The sequence below is a fragment of the Lepeophtheirus salmonis genome, chromosome 14 (genome assembly GCF_016086655.4).
Source record: "Lepeophtheirus salmonis chromosome 14, UVic_Lsal_1.4, whole genome shotgun sequence".
NCBI lineage: Eukaryota > Metazoa > Arthropoda > Copepoda > Siphonostomatoida > Caligidae > Lepeophtheirus > Lepeophtheirus salmonis.
In genome coordinates, this window is record NC_052144.2 from 27968167 (window position 1) to 27991552 (window position 23386).

General features: G+C 31.0%; 1 protein-coding gene across 1 annotated transcript; it reads left to right on the plus strand.

Moving 5' to 3' along the window:
• Positions 1 to 3499: 3499 nt before the first annotated feature.
• Positions 3500 to 23132, plus strand: LOC121129500 (uncharacterized). The gene is made up of 6 exons (XM_040725223.2): positions 3500 to 3685; positions 19244 to 19273; positions 19342 to 19416; positions 19479 to 19997; positions 21401 to 22843; positions 22909 to 23132. Exons 1-6 carry the CDS (start codon positions 3604 to 3606, stop codon positions 23004 to 23006), a joined length of 2247 nt encoding a protein of 748 aa, XP_040581157.1. The 5' UTR covers positions 3500 to 3603; the 3' UTR covers positions 23007 to 23132.
• The last annotated feature ends 254 nt before the right edge of the window (positions 23133 to 23386 follow it).

Genomic DNA, 23386 nt, shown 5'->3' on the forward strand with positions numbered 1-23386 from the left:
AGCTAGAGCCAGGGGAAAATAATATCTAAATATATTTTTGTCAGTTATAAATACTCAGGGTCATAGTATTCTACTTAAAACTTCTTAGAATTTCATCCTTGAATAATACATTTTTGTTCGGGTTACATCCTGTAGTCCAAGTGGAATAAAATTATTATGCGCACAGCCGACAAAAGAAATGGCTCATAGCATAACAATAGGGTACTATAAATCCAGTGGCGAAATAAATAAATCCTTTATATCTACCAATTAATCATTAAATTATTTTTTCACATGAGTATATATTATTACTTAAAAACTCATGAAGAGTTCAAAAAAATTGACCAGATAATATTGTTATTTTACTTGAGCAATTAAACTAATTAAGTGATTAAAAAAAAAACCCCTATATTAGAAAAAATATTTTCAAGCCAAATAAAAAAAAGAGGTATTTAATGGTCAATACACAGTCAGTAGTGTCCGCAGGGTGTGGACTCAAGGGATTATTGTATCCCGTTCTCTTCCCAAATTAAGAATTTTTTGCTAGAAGCTACAAAATTTATTTTTTTTCCATTTTTTTTTAAATTTAATTTTTCAAGTTTTTACCAATTGTTATTTCAAATTTTCTCCGAAAAATGTACTATCTGCATTATTTTTTCGAAAAGTTTCATATTTGAAATTAAACTTTTTAAATTTTTTTTGTAAAATTTAATTTTTTGTGAGCAGCTGTGAATTTCTGAATTTTTTATTCCAAAAATGTAATTTTTGAATTTTTTTTGTTGAATTAAAAAAACATGAAACCTCCCCCTCAAAAAAAATAAATAATATATACATAATTATGCTGACGCCCCAGACTGTTCATTGCTTTTGTGACACGTTGATTTGACAGCTGATGTCTAATTACGTTAGAAACGGAACTGCATTTTTCTCTGTTCCAGCTCACTTTGAAAACTGGTTGTTTGGTGCTTAAAGTTGGACTAAAAGTCGATCCTTTCTCTGCTGAATTATTTGATTACAACTTCAAACATGTCACAAATTGGGACTGAGTTATCTTTTATTGATTCCATAAACATTACGTTTTTTATAATGTAGTTATGCTACTAAAGCTTTTGGATCACCACTCTGTATACAAAAAAAAATATTACAACATTGTATTTAGCGTGGGGCCTGCCATTTGCAGATCCTAACTCACTTAACCCTATTTATCCCTCTAAAATTGGTGTTGACGGAGTCTTCGGCCCCTCATAAAGACCAACACAACACTAATGTGCATTGATTGGAAATAAATCACATGCTTTCAACGTTTATTGATAGTTCAAGCGGAATACGTTGTCAAAAGTGCCACCATCATTTGCAAGACCTACCTAACTTTGAGGAGATTAGTTACAAATAATGAAATCTTCAGAGTAGATTAATACGACGGAAAGGATACTTTTGTTTTATTGAACAAAGGAATTTCCGCGAAAGTTTGGCGCCTACATGAAATAATAGCATTAAAATACAACTCAAGCGAGCAAGCAAGCAAAAAAATAAAATACCTATTAAACTAAATTATGTATGCCTCATAAAAAGTAATCATAGGTAAGAGAGTAAAAAGAAGAAAAGGTATTACAAGCCGGTGTCCGTTTCAATAAAAATCGTTTTTTTGTTTTGTTTTCTAGTTAAAGAACAAGGCAGATAAAATGGATTTTGGGTTTTTTCTTCTTCAAGAAACCCAAGGGAATCAGTAAATCATTAGACTGTCCCGTTTTTATCAAATATAACCTATAAAAATATACCCCTAATTGAAGTATGATAGTTGTTGAGCTTTACAGGGGCGTCTGCAGGAGTATCTATTTTATTTTTCTGTGGAGGGTGGAGTGCTTGGTTTTTTCAAAAAAAAATTCGGAAAATCCATAGCTATTTTCCAAAAATTTATTTTTTTGAAAAAAAGTACAAAAATCCACATCTGTTCCCAAAAATTGAATTAGTTTAGAAAAAAATAAAATTAAATTTTAAATATTACATTTTTTGAAGAAAAATAGAAAAATTAAATTTCAAATATTACATTTTTTGAAGAAAAATTGAAAAATCCATACTATTTACAGAAAGTGTAAAACTTTTCAAAAAAAGATTATATTAAATTTTCCAGTAATAAGCAAAAATTCCTTGAGGTTTGGGGGTCTATAGCCCCTCCAGTCCACCCCTGCGGAGGGCCCTGCATTATCTTGAGTGATTTATGATAAAACTGAGAAAATACAAATCTTTGAGCACATCTTAGGCTCAGGTGACCAGACGTTCCCGATTTCGGGGATAGTCTCACTACTGGAGGATTTGTTGTCCAAAAATGTTTGCGATTTTGACACTGAATTGGGGAAACGCGGCCAAATTCAAAAAAACAATGAATACAGTATCCATTATATTGGATTTCCACAGAAAACATATCATCCAACAGTGTAATAACCACAATCTAGAACAAAGATGTCAAACCTTTTATTATAAGGAGCCGGATTGCCACTTGAAATATTTTATTGGGCCACAGAGTCTTTAAAGATAAATTTCATGAAACTATTAGATACATATTTATTTCAAACTTAGGCTAAATATAAAATATGGCTTAATCTAATTTTTGAAGGGGAAACTGCTTCAAAAAAAGACCAATCTGACAACTCTTGTTCAGGGCATCTACAGGATTATATATATTTTTTTCTTTGTCAGAGGGCTAATGGTATTCTGGAAAAAAAATATTTTCCTCTATTTTCTTATTATCATATTTTCCCCAGAATGATAATTTTTCAAAAAGTACTTTATTTGGGGAGGTCTACTGCCCCTTCCTCTCCTTGTGGACACCTCTTCTGTTAGAGTCTGAGAAAATACGCATATTAATGATATTGTCACAATTTTACTATAAAAAAATACTATTCGAAGTGTGACTGAGTACATTTAATCATTAAACAGACTGTAATGCCCTCTGTGGCCCACACGTTGGACATCTTGGATCTAGAGGCTGCAAATATTTTATATAAGATTACTATGAAATAGAAATATTATAAAATGGAGTAAAATGGTGAATTTTATTCAAAAAATACTATTATTTTTTTTCTATCTAAATTGTCCACTAACACGGCAGTACTGGCATGAGAGGTCTGTAACTTTTTCTAACTCCGTTTTTTGATTGTTCCCAACAGGGAAGGTCATTGTACAGGGGTAGAAAAATAGCAACCCAAAAGCGGAACAGTCTAATTTACAAAGGTCAAATAATAAATGCCTTGAATTAATGAGGAAATCCGGCCAAGGAGGATTTAAAATATATACGCAAAAATCATTTTGACATTAGTTCCTGTAGCCTTATTATTCTTCTCCTTGTCTAGGATGAAATGAGTATTGCACCACTATGTTAGTCAATGGAGAAAAGTTGGTTTTTTTCTTTCTTTTTTTGAATGAGTGTGTGGATGCAGAAGTTTTTTTTTTTCTTCTTTTTTTTTTTTGAGTGTATTTACATATACCTATATATATAAATATTTAACAAGAAAGAAGATTCAATACAAGTCGTCTTTTATCATTCAAACAAAGTCCCTTGAAGGGTTAAGAATTCATAGTGTGATAACTATTTTATATATATAATATTAAGTAAAACTCGTCAAAATGGAAGTCGTCATAAATACCAGTAGAGCTCTGATCCTAGCTGTATTGCTCTCAAATATGTCTTTCATTTACGCTAGAACAGGTAAGTGATTAAATATATATTATTTAGTGCTGTGACGGTACTTATTTATGATTGAAGTCTGCAGTTCCGTCTAGTTCAATCTGTGTCCAGTTCAGTCCTTCATATCCGTCATAAAAAAGGTTCGGTCCTTGATGATGACACACAACTTTATTTCATGTTTTTTGATAGACTGGACTAGGCTCAAGGCGTCTGTAGGATTATATTTTAAGGGAGGCTTGGTTTTTGGATTTTCTTTGAAAAAAATTATTTTTTTTTGAAAAAAGCCATTAAAAATTCAATTTTTTGAAAAAAAAAAAATTAAATATTATTTTTTTTTAAATTCAAAATGCACATTTACTTACAAAAAAAAATATTTTTATAAAAAAAGTTCCAAAATTATACTTCAAATATTAAATTTTGTGGAAAAAAATTTCAAAAATTAAAATATTCAATTTCTTGGGAAAATATTTCAAAACATTAAATTTTTGAGAAAAAAATCTCAAAAATTCTCACCTATTCACAAAAAGTAGAAGAAAATTTTACAAATCCACAGCTATTCACAAATTTATTTTTTTTTTTTTTCCATTATCTACCAAAATTAAATTTTTTGATGAATAATTATTGTCAAATTATATTATTTAATTATTTTGATTAATCCTTTGGAGATGCTGAAAATTGCAAATAAGGAACCTAAAAAGTATCGTCACAATTACAAAATTAGAAATTGATAGATTTTATTAGAAGGACCATATTCATAAATAAAATAAAACTTTAAACTATAGTTAACATTATTTGTTATCTTATAACGCTCCGGAAATTTCAATATACGTTCTAATTGACCCATAGATCTCTATGAAATATTGGGCAGTGCGTAAAAATAATGCAATAAAATGACATTTCTACTTATCTTTATTTTTGTTCAAGATTGTTTTTGTGTTTACTCAGCACATATTTTATTTTTGGTAGATGAGTATTATCCATACATATTAGTTTGAAGCTTATTTTTCGGACCGTCAATGAGTAATTAACTATATTAAAGTAGGGGAGATTGAGGATATTTGTTCCGTAGGACACATGTTACACTGCCAATAACTTTAAAATTCAAAGTTGCATAACCATCTGTTCTACCTTCGTTTATCAAATCAATATAAAACTCGGGTTGCCTAATGCTTACAGTTATAGAGAATTTTGACATTGAATTTTTGACACAAAAAGTAAACATTTTAGCTATGTGTTTGTTGATATATATTTCTATCATAAAACATGAGATTTTAATTTTATTTTACTAAATGTCATAGTCCAGCATGTTGGTCAATTAATTAACATGTTTGTAATCAAATTATTAGTTTCAATATTCAGTTCACATCATTTATTCTGATTCAAGCACTATGGAGAAGACTTGTTCCACCCCATTTTTTTTATTTATACTCGTATTATATATATATATAAATATATTATGTTTAATTATGTTTTTTTTTTTTGTGTAATTTCATGTTATACTTTAATTATCAATCACAGTAAATAGTAAAAAAAAAATTAATTTTATTATTAACCATGCTCTATTTCTTTAAATATTTTATTTGTTTATCTTATATGTTTAATTATAAGTATTTACTTTTTACTGACAAACTATAATAAAAAGTAAAATTAATGCTTGAATACAAGAAATGATAGTTTTTACATATTTCCACCTGTTGTAACATGTCTAATCCTACCCTGTACCATGTCTTCCCCTATCCTGTATCATGTATCCTCCTGGTAAATCAAGTATACTACTTTTGGTTAGTTTCAAAAACACCATTAAATGGCTATTAATTATTGCACTACATCAAAAATACTTTGGAGTTATTTGTCTTAGGTAAATACCCATGTCATGTTGCCCGGGCGTTGAATTATCCTTTAAATTGTGAAACGTATGATAGTTTTTAAAAAAATGATTTTTTTGTAACCTGTATCCTCACTTTCCCCTACATAATTATATCAGGTACAAGTTAGGATTGTCTGCAACTAAAAAAATAATTAATTGAGAGCTGTAAATAAGGAATTTACAAAATGATGCTCAGCTGGTTGATCTCCCACCATAAATACATAAATAATGTGATCAGAGTTGGAGGAAGAGGAACTCTCCCCTCTATTCCCTGAATATGACTGAACGAGACACAAAAGGGGCTCCTTATTCAATCTTTATTTATTTACCATGAAAAAAACTGTAACTTTTTCCTTTGTTTCGTACAATTGAATATTATGGCCCATTTTTTATGAGGTCTCCCATGACCTAACCAACACTGGCTCTAGTCACGTACATTTCTAATTAAAGTTATAAATTTTAGACACATTATCAGCCACCTAAATTCTATTTATGAGTCCACATTTATATGACTCATAAATATACAATAAATTAATGTGCCAAAATGAAATTATATTATCAATTTTATAATTGGTAATTAAAAATTACTGGTGTTGATATTGAGTTAGAAGTAAAGAATCGGTGAGAATGATTAGTTTTGAAGATTTTGGCCTCAGGCCTCCAAACTTTTGCCATTATTTTTGGTGTCGTGTTCATCAACAATATCAGTTTTTTGGTCATGGTCTCAGCAACACTAGTTGAAATTTTGAAGCACAATCTCAACTTGAAAAAAGTATTATATATGAACGTTATCATGTATCGCTATCAGTGGTGCGAGAAAAATAGTGACCATTAATCTTCCACTTTTTGTAAACTAAGTGTAATATTTCTCTGATATAATTAAAACATTGCGTGACTCGTCACCATTCTATAATCCCCCCCACCCCCTTATAAATATATTCCGGGGCCGCTCCATCCTTAAAGTCCACCTTGTCTCACGTATCTCCCCTGTTATTGGTCCGTAAATCCCATAAAAAATGGGAATTAATAAATACTCCTAGATCCTTTAAGTAGATTGATGAATACGTCACTCGTAGATCTATGTTAAATGACCAAAAAATTCGATTCTTGTCAGTTTTCAAGTTCAATCGATAATAAAATAATTTCGAATAAAATCGGGGTCCTATTTTTATGGTCGAGGTGACGTTTTTTTAGGGGAAAAAATTCTATTTTTCATATGATTTTATTAAGTAGATTATTCCAAATATTAAATTCCAAATCTGTGGATCGAATACATAGGATAATACATTTAGAAATAACGGGTAGAACATTCTTTGTTCGATTAATATCTCTAGTCACTAGCCCCTAAGATGTACTTGATGATGTCCTTCAGCAAAGATTGTTCAATGGACGTTTTTTGCGTTCCATTAGAAGGAATCCTTAAAATTTAGCCCTGCTATCGTAATATATATGATATATCTTTGAATACTTTCCATAAGAATTTAAACGAGTTTAGAGCCTTTTTAATGTTGAGACTCAGTCAAAAACGAATAAACTTAAGTTGTTTTTTTCAAGACCAATATTTCAGTCCGGACCACAATCCCAGATCATAGATCAAAATTTAATCAAAAATCACTAAAAATCACAACAGTCTCACAGTAGTTTATAATTTCAGAACGAAATCCATAACTACTATGAATTCCCATCCAGATTCCATTTTTTTTAAATTAAGATAAATTCAACCCAATTTTGTGGTTACTGTTTCCATTTGAAATAAAATCGCACAGTGAATGATTAGGACGTAAAAGGACGTCAAAACTTTGAAACCGTTGCATCCCTAATTAAAATATATTAGTTCACATAGTAATATGCAGTAATAAAAAAGGCTCTGGAATGTGCTAAATGCATATTTTTTTGTGCATTACATATTTTCAAACCGGCTTGAAGAAGACTCACAAATAATGGTCTATTTATATATACATAATTACAAAATATATAGTTGGTTTTCTCTATTTAAAAAGAAAATTACTTATTGTTAGTTCATATCCGGAATCAGTCAATTAAAATCCCAATCATTTTGTAGAAGGATAGAAAAATACTTTATGCATAATATTCTACGAGAAGGCAAAAAAAAGTTAATAAATTAATAGATATTACATCGTTTAAAAAATATTTTTCGGGGATGTTTTCATAATTTGTAAATCGACAATTATTCACAAAAAAAATTTTTTTATAAAATAATAAATAAGAATCGGATGTGCAAATTAAACATTATTTTCCCCATGACATTCCCAATTTTAGAAAAAGTACCCAATTCTCCAATTCCCGATTCTGATTAATCGTCCCCTGTCCCCGCCTTCTATTCCTTGTATCATAAGGCAGTGTAAACCTTTAAACTCCCCCAAAAAAGCAATATTCAAAATTATCTTGACACCACGGAAAAATAAACAGCTCCAAAGCATATTGATATAAAAATATATATTGAGCTCTTTTAACCTATTATATCAAATATATATTTAAACGTATATATGGAATGGGACAATTCCAAGACAAAAATCCTAATTCCGATGCGATTCAAGTAAAAATTCCCGATATCGATTCTTCAATATTTTAATTAGTAGATAAAAAATACTATTTTGCTTTCAAGGCCGTCCACAGTATTATGTTTTAGAAAAAAAAATAAAAAAAAAAATTTTTTTTTTAAAATTCATTTTCAAATATTAAACTTTTGGAAAAAAAATTTGAATATTTCATTTATATATATTTTTACAAAAATTCAAAGATTATTGACATAAAATAATTTTTTTTTTTTAAACCTATGGTTATTCTCAAAAAAAAGAGATTTTTTTTGCTAAACAATTTCCAAAATCTCTGACTGTTAACAAAAATATCCTTACTTTTTGGAAAAAAAATTCAAAAATTCATAGCTAATTACAGATAATTTAATTTTTTGAAAAAAAAAAATTCAAAAATTAAATTAAATTTCAACTATTAAATTTATTGAAAAATTCTATTTCAAATATTAAACTTTTTGAAAAAGAAAATCGAATATTCAATATTTGATAATTACATTTTTTTCAAAAGTTCACGGATTATTGACAAAAAATTAAATTTTTGTAAAAAAAAATGATTTTTTTTGCAAAACATTTTTGAAAAAATTTCAAATATAACATATTCTAATAAAAAGCCAAAAAATCTTCAATTAGCTATGTTTTTTTCGTAACTTATAAAAGTAATAAATAGTAACATTCTTTTCCCAATGACGATCTCTATTTCAATTATAGAAAAAATACCCAATTCTCCTATTCCCGATTTTGTTTTATCGTCTCATCACTATTAAAAAGTATACTCTTATGATTTCAATTAAAAAATTGTCAAAATAAAGAAAGTGAAATTTTTTTTTGGACAATGACAAAGAAAAAAATCATTTCGAGGGTAAATGGGGTTGTTTTTTTTGTCCATTCTTTGACTTTATATATATGTATATATATTGCCTATTATAGCTTGATGATAAATCATTATTTTTTTCTCCATTCAACGAATAATAAATATAATTAATTTTTATGACAACAACTCTCGAAATTCAATAAAATATCTCCACATGTAACCTTTTGATTCAAGTGTATCTATATAAATATATAATTAATTATATGTACATAATATATTAAATTCCTCTGCCCAAAATGGCTTAATTGAGATTTACAATACATAACTATATTGATGATCGGAAAGAAAAAACATAGGAGAGAGTAGTAAAAAGGAGTAATCATTCTTTGTTAGAAGGAGCCATTTTGAAGTTGAAATTGTAGAAATAGTCTTCACCAACTAAATAAATCCTACTGAATAACGATTGGTATATATTTAAACATCTTTTATAATCGTTAAAATTTGCTTTTTGATACATACTTATGACTAGTGTTGTGTTGGTTTTCCCCCGGTCCAGTCTTAGGATCGGTGCTATCAGTCCTTGGATACGGTCCTTCAGTCCGTTTGTCCTTCGAACTGTCATTACTAGAACTGATTTAAAAAAGAAATATAGTTGAGTAACGTCACCGAGGACCGAACTAAGTCAGTTTTAAGACTAAACTGGACCCGGACCGCAACTAAACTGGACTGAACTGCAGTTTTCAGTTCTAAATAAGGACCCACACAACCTTATATATATATATATTAAATGCGAATGTCTGTATTTGTGTGTGTCCGGGAATCACAGCTAAACCATTGAATGAATTTTACTAAAATTTTACATGAAGGTTATTAAGGTACACGGGATAGTTTTTGTAGCAATTTGTATGGCCTTCAAGACTGTGGTTGCCTTAGAATAGCATTTTTTTAAACGAAATTTTTTTACTAACAATTGACTACTTTATATAAAACAAAAAATAAAGCTCTTAAAATTATATGAACTTTTTTGCTGGATGTTACTATGTATTTTTGCACACTTAAAAAAAAGAGATTATGATGTTTATAAAAGAAAGAAAAAAAGAGAGAATAAGACAAAGGATTTTTTCACAATAATATGAAATTTGAGGGAACAACAGTTCAACGGTCTGCGCTTTTATATTTTTTCTTCTCCAAACCTTATAGTCTCAAATTTTATAAACAAAGTGTGCAAGGATACCTACCAAACTGGAGAGAAAATAAGTCTTAAAACTTTACGGTCTTTATTTTATTAGTTTATATGAAGCAGAAGAGTTTAGAAATCATTTTGATTTCTTAATGTACCGGGCAGCCCTGGGCAAACCTGCTCTAGTGACTATTATATGTACACTAATGGTAGTACATAGAGTAATTAGGCCTCGACGAACAGTCAAAAAAAAAAAATTATTAACAAAATTGAAGATAACTCTCCAACAATTTTTCATGAATACACTCACATTAAGTTACTCAGTACATTGATGTTCTCTCCTCAAGAATGAAATAATTATAATAATAGCTTGAGAAAATAAATAAAAAAATTAGTTTCTTTTTTCAATCTGAGTTTTGACTACACACTTTCGTTTTTCAAAATGAGTCGTGAAATCATACAACTCTGTTATAGCTATTGCATCCATAAAGTATTTGAGCCAACAAATCAACCCCACTCAAATGGAGAATTTCAAAACTCTTGTATATCATACGTAGATATCATTGACGCCAGATCCATAAGGCCCAATGTTTTATACTGGCCTGAATAAATAAAAAAACATCTTTAATGTTAATTGTTAAAACTCTAAAATTTTTGTCGCGTCAAAAAATATATTTGTTAAATTTGACATTTATAAAAATAAAGAAAAAGAAATTGAGTCAAAATTGTAGAGAAAGTCCACCAGTCAAGCCCCTCCTCCCCCCCACCACACACATACACCAAAAAATCCTGCAGAAGCCCTTGATAACAGTTGTAGAGTAGACATGGATAGAGTTCACAGGCTTTTAAGGAAAAAACTAAATATATAAATTAGAAAAGGAAAAACGTTTGATATATGTGCTCTTTTTCTTTTTTGGTCATTATTTAATAGGTCGTCGGGGTGTTTTAACTTCTCCCTCAGAAGTAAACATTCTCTCCTTTCTTTGGTGTAAATTGTTAGGAAAATAAAGAATAAATTAAATATATATGAATTTAAATATAATTATAATATTTTTTCTGCACTAATGCTATTTTAAATATAAAAAGGGTCTTCTCTTTATAGCAGTAATTCATTTTCTCTCACAAAATTATATGGCAGAAAACTGATATTAACAAAGGTCATAATTCACTAGTACCATATGTATCGCTCCTGCCTTCTCATCACGCTCCTTTTTTCCTTAGAAATCAATCTACTTTAGATCCAGGGTTGGAGTTAGAGGGATTAAGTAATCTCTCTAATTGGATCCTAATTTCCTTTAAACTCCATTGACTAATATGAAAATTGGAATGTGATTCATAAATGAGTTGTATACCATAATTCATAAAGGATTTTTAAGTAACTTTCCACGAGTGAACGTTTTTTGCAAAAAATTGTTTTTTGAAGATGAAAATAAATATATGACAAAAGTGATTAATTGGTTAATATTCCTCAAATGCATAATTACATTTATTTCATTTCGATTATAATAGTTATATACTCCTACTTTGCATCAACCTAATTACATTTTTCCGTACTTGAAAAGAAATTTCATATTTTATTGTTTAATGTAAGATTTTTAACTTTCCATTTATTTCTTTAAGCTTTTTTTGACAAGATTATCCACAAATTTTCTATTGAGATTTAGCCGGACAATGTAATAGTTATATTATTACTTCGACATTGCCACCAATCTTTGGTTGTCTCTAAAGTATGAATGGGCGTAATGTTCAGTTGAAAAAGAGAATTATTTAGAAAGCGATCCAAAAAATAGAGAAACATATAAATTAAACTTATTGTCGTCAGAAAATTCCAAAAATCTCAATTTGTTCTATTACTACGTGTAACATGTTCCCTTACCCATTTGAATCTTTGAATTGAAAAGAGAATAAACATCGTTACCTTATTTGTTTCTTGCAACCTTCCTTTAAAAAGAAGCAGAAAAAAACCCCAAATTACTTTCTTCCTACCTATGGAATAATTATTCAATAATTGTTGGGAATAGTTCAAAGCTGAACAAAATTTAATTCGAGTTCAACCAATCAACGTTCAGTACTCTGATAAGAGGGCGAATAAAAAAAATATATACAGCTGATAAAAAAATACATTTTAATTTTGTGTGTTAAAAAGATAAGGCCTTGAATAACGTTAAAACTACGTCCAATACCGAATTTTATTCCCATTTGGTCTTCTGTAATTTTTTATCGGGTGATCTGGACAGATAATTTGTCATTTTTTTTCTCTCTGAAATTCATTTTTGTAAAGACCGGATCAAGTTCATTTTTTTTTTAACCTTAATTTCACTACGAGACTGGTCCATAAGGAAGTTGGACAAAGTTATTTAAAATTATATCTGGCTCTCACCGCCCTAATACCAAATTTCCAAATGAATTATAGTGTTTCTTTTTCGATATATTAAATTTGGGGATTTCTTGAGAATTTGAGGAACTCTTTTATTTACTGGTCGAAAATGACTTAAAAAATAAAATATATATTGTAGCATAAAACTAATTTATGTATCAATTCACAAATTTACAGATAATAAGTGAAGTTTAAAGGGAATTAATTATTAATCAAATAATGTTTTGTAATGTCTTAAGAATATTTCCACCACATTATGTATGATCTAAAAATCCCATGGAATGAATGATTGAACGCGTCTCTACATCCCCCCAATGATTAGTGGAGGTTGGCTTCTATTTGAATTATAGGAAAATTAATTCAAATTATCTTTCTCAAACACATATGATTTTCAATTACCATCAAATTGACAAAATTAAAGTATCCAATTTGGGAAACACCTGTGCCCGAGGTATGTAATGGAGCCCTTTGCGAATCGTGGGATGCTGACAGGCTCATAATTACCTCATTATCCTCCTCCCTATAAAAAAAGATGGATCATTGCATAATTAGGATCATTATCCTTTTGAGCAGAGAGCCTCAAAAGCCTAACATCTATAATTAAAATGATTATACCTTTAAATATTATTTAGTATATTGTACATATAATTACAAATTGACAAATCTCTAAGGGTTATTTTTGCTTGACGTCACATTTAATACACAATACCACCAAATGTATAAAAATCTACTAATTTTGGTAGTTATTTTATTGAAAAAAACTAATAAGGTTAGTTTAGTTTATTTGCTAGAGCTTCTTGTTCAATTGTGACGTCACTCTATAGAGCATAGAGTGCAGGACGTCATAAATTACATCAAACTAAAAGTGACGTCATATTTGAAAAAAATACAGCGATTATGTTTCGAGTCATTTTGGCCCTTTCTGCATACATCCACACAAAACAGTAAAACCAATTATCTTTTTTGTATCATCAATGAAATTGTCTTCAGGGTCTATACGATGTTATGTCTATGTACTCCCTTCCATTGTATCACTATTGTTATTCCAAACTTTACAACAGTTTTTTCAACTCAAAAACTTTTGGAGCTCATTTTTCGCGCGTATGACAAAGAGATGAAATGATAAGTGACATAGAAAAGTGAATATTATAACCTCAAAAAAGGTATAACATAGGATTTGGATTTTTATATTAATGTATGCCAATCAAGAACCTTCGATTAGAATTTGAGTCATTTTATACTACGCCATTGATAAGATAATGTATTTAATAACTATTCTCTATATAATAATTAACAACTAGCAACAAGAGAAATATAGAAGGCTAGCTACTATATGTTTTTGCAAACATTCCCTTTCCCTTTTGACAGTCGAGGTTGAGAGTGGATAAAAAGCTAGTCAAAATATTAAATATGACGTCATATATTACTAGATACAGGGTGTTAAGATCAAATCGGTGCATTTTTCAAAAATATTTAATATGTAAATGAGGAAACATTTTTCGGCGGATTTACTTGACAATTAGCTTGAATTATATATATGAATTTTTAGAAAGAGCTCATTTGATGTGTCTACCTCTAGCATCAATCACGGAGTTCGGAAAGGAGGAGAAGGCATTGACGAGGTAGTTCTTTGGCGTGTCGGTGAATCTCCTTGATCGAGGAAATCAAAGATTCCTTGATGGCATGCGATATTCGATTTATGAATCTTTTGCATGGTCCGGGTTGGGGTGCCATTCACATTTGAAACCTCTTGCTTTGAAATTTCCATATAGTTTTGGACAAAAATTGTCGTCACGGTGCAAGACCGTTCCTCCCCTGTAGATTCAATCTTCTTCATATCTGGAGCAGCTGTCACCTTGATGCTCAAAACTTCATTTAAGTTTCTCGATGCAACAAAGTATCTGCCGACTAAAAGGAGACACGATGATACAGCTGCATCATAACCAGGGGCGTCCGCAGGATTATATATATATATATATTATTTTTTTTTTGGTGTTGGGGGGGCTTGTTTTTGTATTTTTGTAGAAAAACCCTACAAATATTAAATTTTTTGTAGGAAAATTTTAAAAATTTATAGTTATTTACAGAAAGTTTTTTAGGAAAAATTTGACAAATTATTTCAATTTTTTGAAAAAATAAAATTGAAATATCAATTTTTTGGTAATAAAACTTCAAATATAAAGTTTTTGAAAAAAAAAATCTAATACAAATTTTTTAGAAATAAAACTTCAAATATTAAATTTTCTAGTAAAAAACAAACATTCCTTAATTAGGGGGCTACAGCCCTCCAACCCACACCCTTTTGACGCGTCTAATAACAAGAGAAAAAAATCGGTGCACGCAAGCGCCTTTTTGATCTAAACACCCTGTACTGCCCCTAGGATGTAATTTATAAAATATACAAACTTTATTTGGCTAATTTTGTTGTATACTATTATACATATGTAGATATATCTAAGTATTTCCAAGAATTAGGATTCCTTTGAATCCCCCAAAGTAATGATTTGTTATCTAGGTCATTGTTTTTGCCTAAAGGTGTGCCTCCACTCTACGTACAAAACACACAATTCCCCATCTATAACAGCTACAATATATAAAAAACAAACGTACAGGAGAAAGTACTTACATAAATATCAACACTAGACCTGTTTTGGTTGCAGGATTCCTTTCATTCACAAATAATCCATAAGAAAATTATTTTATAATACATATATATTTTGTACGAGTATGTAGTAAGATAATTAGTAATAATGGAATTCTATAGTATTTGAGATTATTCAAATGCATTCTTTAAGACGCTATTATAAATGGTAATACTTCACAATAGGGAAAAAATGTAAACATAAAAACAAAGTATTTTAAATACGTAAAAAAATAAAATAGAAATTGCCAAAAGAGGATCCACTTTTAAAGCAGGAAACCACTCATAATTGTTCCTTGTTGTAGAATTATATTAAAATATCCGTAGATTATACTGCCCCTTTTTCGAGTTGATATACATTGTTCACTGCTCAAAAATCTTGTATACTGGGAACAATCAAAAAACTAACTTTGGCTTAACTTTGAGGTCTCAAACACATTTTTTGTCATAGTAAAAACCATTTTAAATAGGATTTTTGGAACAAAATAGGGGATTTTTAAGCCATCTCAAATATTGAAAAATTGTACTATTTATATTTTTATGATTTGTTATGTAAGGAAACAATATTGTGCAGTTTATTTTCAATAATTTAAGGGGTTTAAGTTCTGCTCAATGATTTTGCAGTTTCTTTGTTATATCAAAGATAATGTTCTGACTTTTTGTACTAGAGCAATTCTCACTTCGACTTGAGTTCAATTTTGTTTAAAATAAACTTTGGGCGTAACAAAGGGTTTCTTTAATTGGTCAGGTGGAGTTACATCGATTTAGTATAAGTAAATAATATACAGGGTTGATCTGATCTAGTAGTACACATTTTATTTTTTTCAATTTTTCAAAAGTAAATTTTAAATAAGAGGTTTTGTGAGGTTTTACAAAATCATCTGAAAAAGTGCCTGGCGCAACTTTTATAAAATATGTGAGTCCTCAGCTCTAATAATTGCCTCAATACGAAGCCTAAATCCCTTGCAGACCTTGACAATGTAGTCAGATTCGAGCTTGGTCCAATCCTTCTTTATGGAAACTTCTAGAGACTGGGCACTCCTGCGAGGAGTAGGCCACATCCTGTTCTTCAGACCCACTGAAATAGAGAAGTACAAGGGTTTTGTGCCTGAAGAGGAGGGCGCCCACATGGTGAGGTATCAAAAGTCCGGAAAGGCTGTCTCTCAGGAAGACCTGTGTCTTAGCGCCACAATGACACGGAGGTCCGTCTCGAATGAAAAAAAAAGTTGCCCCCAAACTTTTCACTGCCCCAAGGTAGCACTTTCTTATTCAGAAGTTCGATGTAAGCATCTACATTGAGCTGATCCTTCACTCCACAAAAATAGGGGGGGGGTAAACTACACAACGCCCAAGATTTTTTGTTCTGAAGACATTTCTCACTGAAGCTAAGACATTATCTGGATGTTTGGTTGTGATGAAGTGGCTGTGTCGCCTATTCACAATATCATCAACGTTTTCATGAGCAAAAGAACAAAACGTTGCCCAAATGTTGATGTTTTAAGAAAATGTAGAATCCTCTTTGCTCTTTCCAACCGTCCCATATTACTCTGTTCAGTGAGAAAATGTATTTTTGTCCCCCTCCATGATTTTACATCAATGGTATTCCTTATTGAAAATAAATAAATGTGAACCCCTAGATAACATTACCCCTGTAGTGTTACAATTACTCCATCTGACCCAGGAATTGTCTTTGAAGTCTATATACATAATTATTTATCAAATAAATTGTTCTTTAACAGCTCAAAAATGTCCTGAAAGGCCTCAAACATATTCTCAAAGTCAGTTTTTTAAATTTTCACAACAGAAATAGACTTTCCACACAGATTAATATAGTTATCCAAAACCAGGACAGTATAATCAATAGTCAAGTTGCGGAATAAAAATGAAATTGAGGTGAAAAACATCTTCTAAGTTGTTGTTGTTTTTTTATTTTTCAATAACAATACAAATACTTGACCTCAATTTTCTTTTTGATGTAATTATGGGTTACTGTGTGCAAACTCTTAGGTAGGTTTGTGAGGAGGGGAGGAGGACTATGAAAAAACGACAATGGATTGTAGACTTCCTATAATTGTTTATTTTCTATGATTGTAAGGTATTTCTAAACATTTTATAAAATGTTAGCAATTAAAAAAATTACCATTTCATTATTTTGTTCATTTGAAATATGTCGCCCGTAAACACAAAAGCAAGCTAGAATGATTTTTATTAAAATTGAGTCCTGATTACTTTTTTCAATTTAAATCAATAAAGTATTTCAATTAATCCTTTGTTTCCACACAAAATTGCCTTTAAAGTATCAAAACTGTTCATCACAATTAAAAATTGATAGATTTTATTTGGAAGGTCATATTGGGAACAAATTAAGTGTCCTAAATCAAATGAGGACTCTAAACTATAGGTAACATCCTTAAGTATCTTAACTCATCCGAGAAATTTTAATACAAAGCCTATAATTGACAGATATATCATATCCTTGAAAAATTGGGTTGTATGTAAGTAAGATATTTAATGTAAAAAATAAAGGGACATATCTGCTTGGCTTTATTTTTGTTCACGATTGTTCTTGTGGTAATACATCACAGTAGTAGTTAGTTAAATATATACGGGGTACGCAAGTTATCTGTGCCACCACTTTGGCGCACTCTCTTGAGAAAACGAGGAACTTATAGCTTGTTCAAACCTACACCAGTTGAAAAAAAATTGAATCAGTTTACGAATCCGTTGTCCCAAATATTTGGATAAGGCACGGACTTCTACTTGGAATCCACGCCGGGAGCCACAACATAATAATTGCTCCTGCCCATTTCATGATGTTTTTTGTGGTTTGCTCCGAAGGCCACACCATGCCTTCTCATGTGTTCCCCCAAGGCCTCAGGGGCAACAATGATGCCTACCTGAACGTGATAGTGACCAAGGTGAAGCCCTACATCGACATGGTTGTCAATGGAAGGCCTTACCTTTGGCAGTAGACTGACAGGTTTTGACAAAACACGCAACCACTCACACACTATGACATATAACATATAATTTGAGCACTCGCGAGTAGCAATCTATTAATAAAAAAAAATAAAAAAGGACTTTTCAGACCGGGTTTGTTTGCAGAAAAATATTGAAAATATGTTAAAAATGATGCTCGAATTTACATAATTTGAACCACAGAATATGGTCTTGGAATTGATGCGATTTTTTATTACTTAAAAAATATGTGAAATATTTTTATGCAGGAGATGGAAAAGTGAATCAAATATTTAAAAGAAATCATAGTCAATTGAATACGTCTTGGAAAGTAATCAAGTCTGAGACATTTAAAACTCCCATCTGTTTTATAGATGTTTGTCTGAGCTGTATTAATCTTTAATGTAGCAACTCTTAGTGGCAATGATAGATTCCATATGGCAAAAGGCCTGACACCCTATGGGGATGTAGTACTCTGTCATGGCGTCCCATTGCTGGCTGACAGTGGTTTTGATTACCTCAGTGTTTGGATGACGGACACTGCATGCCTTCCTCTCGACACGCACCAAAAATGTGTGGTCGATGGAGTTGGCATCAGGGCTATAGGGGGATAAAAGTGTTTCAAAAGAGTTTAAAAGACTCATTTAAAAAAGTATTGTGAATGCAATGTTAATTGGAAATGTAACGTCACTAGTTATAAAAAGTATTGGATTTCTGTTTTGAAATTTTAGACTAATCTTATACCATTATAACTTTTGTTGGACCACACTAATTTGGTCATTAAAGAAATTCGGCTTCAATGAGTCACGTAGAAAAATTCAGTCTAGATGAGTTAGAGTAATAAAATCGGTTCAAAGTCTGTTACCAAGGTCTTAGTAGAAATATCGACTCAAATCGCTTGAGAAAAAATCACGTCAGACCGAATTGGAGAAAATTCGGTGTTGTTCCTAGTATCAACAATAGTTGTAACAATCTCCATTGATTTTTTTTTTTTTTTTTTTTTGAATTTCAGCTTTTGCTGATTAAAGATAATTTGGATTTAATAAAGAAAAAGTAATTAACTTAACCAATTTTATTAAGATTTTACGCTACTAAATTTTTTTCTCTTCAAATGTTATTTGAAACTATTCACATTTTTCATCTAAACATTTGAAAGAACATATTAAATTATCCCATTCATTTTGTTACAGGTGATTCAAAACAAGGTAATAATGTTCAAGGTAAGATACTTTAATGTAGCTATGGGACCAGAGTTTATCTATAATTACTCTTTCATTGAATGAATTAGGTAATGGAATTGACACGTGTCAAGTCATGCCCAAATTTTTCATCTCCTTTGCGGGACGAGAAGTCATCAGCGAAGGTAACTGAAAACAAGAGATCCTTTTTGAACAATATTACTTTATTTTTACTTCTATGTTCTAGGGGAATGCTTTTGGGATTTTATGTCATGCTCAAAGAGAACTCGAGGGAATGATAAAGGTTGTTGTAAAGGACGATTTGAAATCTGTTGTCATCAGTTTCGTCCTGCTCATAATGAGCATAAGCCCGTACCGGATTCAGAACTTGGTGATTCCCTTATCTCAGGTTCTACTAATATGGAAGAGTCCGTCGTTCCTCCAGAAGAACTCCATGATGTTCCAACCACCACTCCTAGTCCTTCTACAACAGAGAGTATGATCCCTACAACTTCAAAAAAATCTGATCAACCCACGACTACTCCAGTGGATATGATAATCGAAACTACTCCTGGGAAAGAAGACTCAAAGGAGAGTAATGACGAAATCTTATCCGATTCCAATATGGAATCGACGACCATGAAAGTTTTTCCCACAACCCAAAAGGAAAGTGATACATCTTCAACTAATATTCCAATGGATACAACTACTAAAAAAGAATCCTGGTACATTCCAAAAGCATCTACTCAGGCACCACCCAGTATAGGTAACTATGGTTTATAGGCTTGTATTTACTAAGTACAAAAATACCTTGTACCTCACAATCTGAACAGCTGCTATGATTTTTCTTTAATACTTGAGGAGTGAATACTAAGTATAGAGTTAGTATATGTAGGTGTGCTCATGATAGACAAAAAGAGTTTTTTTCTTAAAACTGAGTTGTGCATTACATTTTGTATTCTTTGGCGAATTATCATAAGTTTCTATCAACATAATATTCTTATTACAGGAGCGTCCGCAGGGAGTGGGCTGGAGGGGATACAGCCCCTCCAGCCCAACCAATTAAGAAATTGTTGCTTTTTACTACAAGATTAAATATTTGATTTTTTTTTTTTTCAAAAATTTAATATTTGGAATTTAATTTAACTTTTAAAGAAATGTAATTTTCTGTGAATTGCTATGGTTTTTTGTAATTTTTCGCCAAAAGATTTAATACTTGACCTCTTTGTTCACAAAGCTTTGTATTTCAAATATAATTTTTGTGAACAGCTGTGGATTTTTGAAATTTTTTTCAAAAAGTTTAATATTTGAAAATAATTTTTGGATTTTTTCAAAAAAAAATCACAAAAACCAAGCCCCTCACCCCCCTTCCAAAAAAAAAATCTATATATATGTATAATCCTGCGGACGCCCCTGTATTAACCATGTAGAAGTGCAGCAAATTGTACTTCATGTATTCAAAATAAACTGTCACTACAAAAAAAGAAGACGTTGATATATTATATTTAAAAGGCCAGATATGGGTTAATAGTAGTATCTTATATCAAATAAAGGCTATACATTATAGCTAAAATTCAGAAGGAGTTCATAGGTGGGTTCACTGAAGTGCTTACTCACAATTTAGTACGCATATCTTCTTTCTTTTAATAATTATTATCCTTAGTTAATCACTTTTTTTTTTATTTAAAAAAAATATGGTGTGTACTGCAATAATAATAATAATAAAAAGAGAGAAATTATGCGTGCTAAATGAGTAGGTAAGTACTACTCTTGAACCCACTTTTACTCATCCCACAAATTTGAAAAAAAAACCTCTAAGGGAATCAAATATGTTCATAAAATATTGGGCTGTATGTGTATATGAAGTTAGAAAAAAATAGGATTTTCTCCTTTTTTTGGATTTTTGTTCAAGATTGTTTCATCTGGATGGGTCACCTATGTCCCAGCTAGAATTGAATTTGTAGTAATTTCCTTCCTTTCATAGCTACTTGTAGCTAATTTATTACAACGTCATGACAACTAAGCAGTTCTTCTCCCAAACCTTCTTCAAATCGTTAAAGCTAACATGCCATTTTTGGATGTTTTTTTACATACTGAAAGTGCTTAGAATTTACATAATTTTCATAATTACAAACATAAATATATTACTTAACTCTTTTTGATCTATAGGAGACTGCGTATGGAAATTTAACGGATGTATACAACGTAAGTTTAGGGCCATGGAGAATGAAGAGGTATGCTATGCCATTTTTGAAGAATGTAAAATGATATCCATGGGTATGCGTGCCCCAGTTACGACAGATGAACTACCCAAGCCCATTTCCTCAAAACCAAATAAACCATCCTTTTCAACTGAAGCTAATAAACCCATCATAAGCCCAACAAACGAAGTAATACCGGAAACTGATATGAAAGAGAATGCAGAATTCACTAGTACACCTTCAAAGCCCTTTGAAGAAGTGTCAACCACTCCAGGAGATGGATTAACCGTATCAACAGAGAGCAGTCCAGAAAGTTCATTCGAAACAACACCTTTGACAATGGATCAAGGAACAAACTCTTTCATGGCAACAACTGGCACAACAGACATTGATCTTAGTGAAACCTCCTCGACTCCAAAGACGGATGACATTACTACAACCACACTCACAAATATAACGAACGACAACGAGTCTCAATCTAAACCTAAGGACGAGAGCACGACATCTTTCCCAAATACTGACTCAACTACACCTATCGGCATAGATAGTCAGAGTACAACAACTGTCTCAAATACGAACTCTACTACATTAATCAACACCGATGATCAGAGTACAACATCTGTACCAAGTACAGACGTAAGCACATTAACAAATAACGAGGATCAGAGCACAACATCTGTACCAAGTACAGACGTAAGCACATTAACAAATAACGAGGATCAGAGCACAACAGCTGTACCAAGACCAGACTTAACCACAATCAATAATAGTGACGAGTCAACAGAGTCAATCAGACCGACAACTTTGACTCCAGAAAATGAAACAACTTCTACGTCCGATCCTACATCATCCGTTACTGACATCTCCATGGAAACTACCACCGGTATGGGCATTACACAAACAGAAAACACAGAACAAGGAGACACGAACTCTAAACCGGAGGAGCAATCAACGAAATTAGAAGGAGTTGAAGAGTCTCAGAGTACAACAGTTGTACCAAGACCAGACTTAACCACAATCAAAAATAGTGACGAATCAACAGAGTCAATCAGACCAACAACTTTGACTCCAGAAAATGAAACAACTTCTACGTCCGATCCTACATTATCCGTTACTGACATCTCCATGGAGACTACCACCGGTATGGATAGTACACAAACAGAAAACACAGAAGAAGGAGACACGAACTCTACACCGGAGGAGCAATCAACGAAATTAGAAGGAGTTGAAGAGTCTCAAAGCACAACAGAAATTGTTCCTATCACTCAGAATACAACGCCGAGTTTAATTGACCTTGTCACGGGTGCTATTGAGTCATCAGGTAGTAATAGCAGTAGCACAAGTAATCCCTTGAATGCTATTCCATATACCACGGATGAGGATAATTCTCCAAAGGTCTACAGCAATATATGTAAGTTGATACATCACTAACGAGGAATATGTCGTAATTTATTAATTTTTTAAATATATTTTTAGTTGAATGTGTTTGGGCTTTTAATGGATGTGTTAAACGTGGAAAGTCCGAAGAGGAATGTAGGAAATCATTTAGGGACTGTGATGATCGTTCAAGATAATTTTCTCAAATAATAATATAGGAACTAATTAATTTTATGTATATAGATTATATATATTTATTGTTAGACAATTAAGAAATCAGTATTAATTGTTATTTTAACATAATACATAATATATTAACTGAACTGTTTTATATATTAAATAACTATGTATAAATTAATCAAATTGTTAATAGTTTATTTTAACAAAGTAGTTACTCTGTGTTGCTTTAGTTAGATTAAAATTCAAAACTCAAGGTACATATTGGTGTTCATGTCGTTACTTTGATTATATCTCACAATCTTTTTTTTTCCGAAAGAAACAGAAAAAAGGACCAAAATCACTATGGAGTTGCACTATGTAGCATTATTCAGGTTTTGGGACGCCCATCGACTAAAAT

Bases quoted from the DNA above. Each gene is read 5' to 3' on its own strand.
- LOC121129500 (XM_040725223.2), top strand. From the start codon at position 3,604: ATGGAAGTCGTCATAAATACCAGTAGAGCTCTGATCCTAGCTGTATTG. The intron at 3,686-19,243 runs GTAAGTGATTAA...ATTTTGTTACAG, and splicing joins TTTCATTTACGCTAGAACAG to GTGATTCAAAACAAGGTAAT. The intron at 22,844-22,908 runs GTAAGTTGATAC...ATATATTTTTAG, and splicing joins AAAGGTCTACAGCAATATAT to TTGAATGTGTTTGGGCTTTT.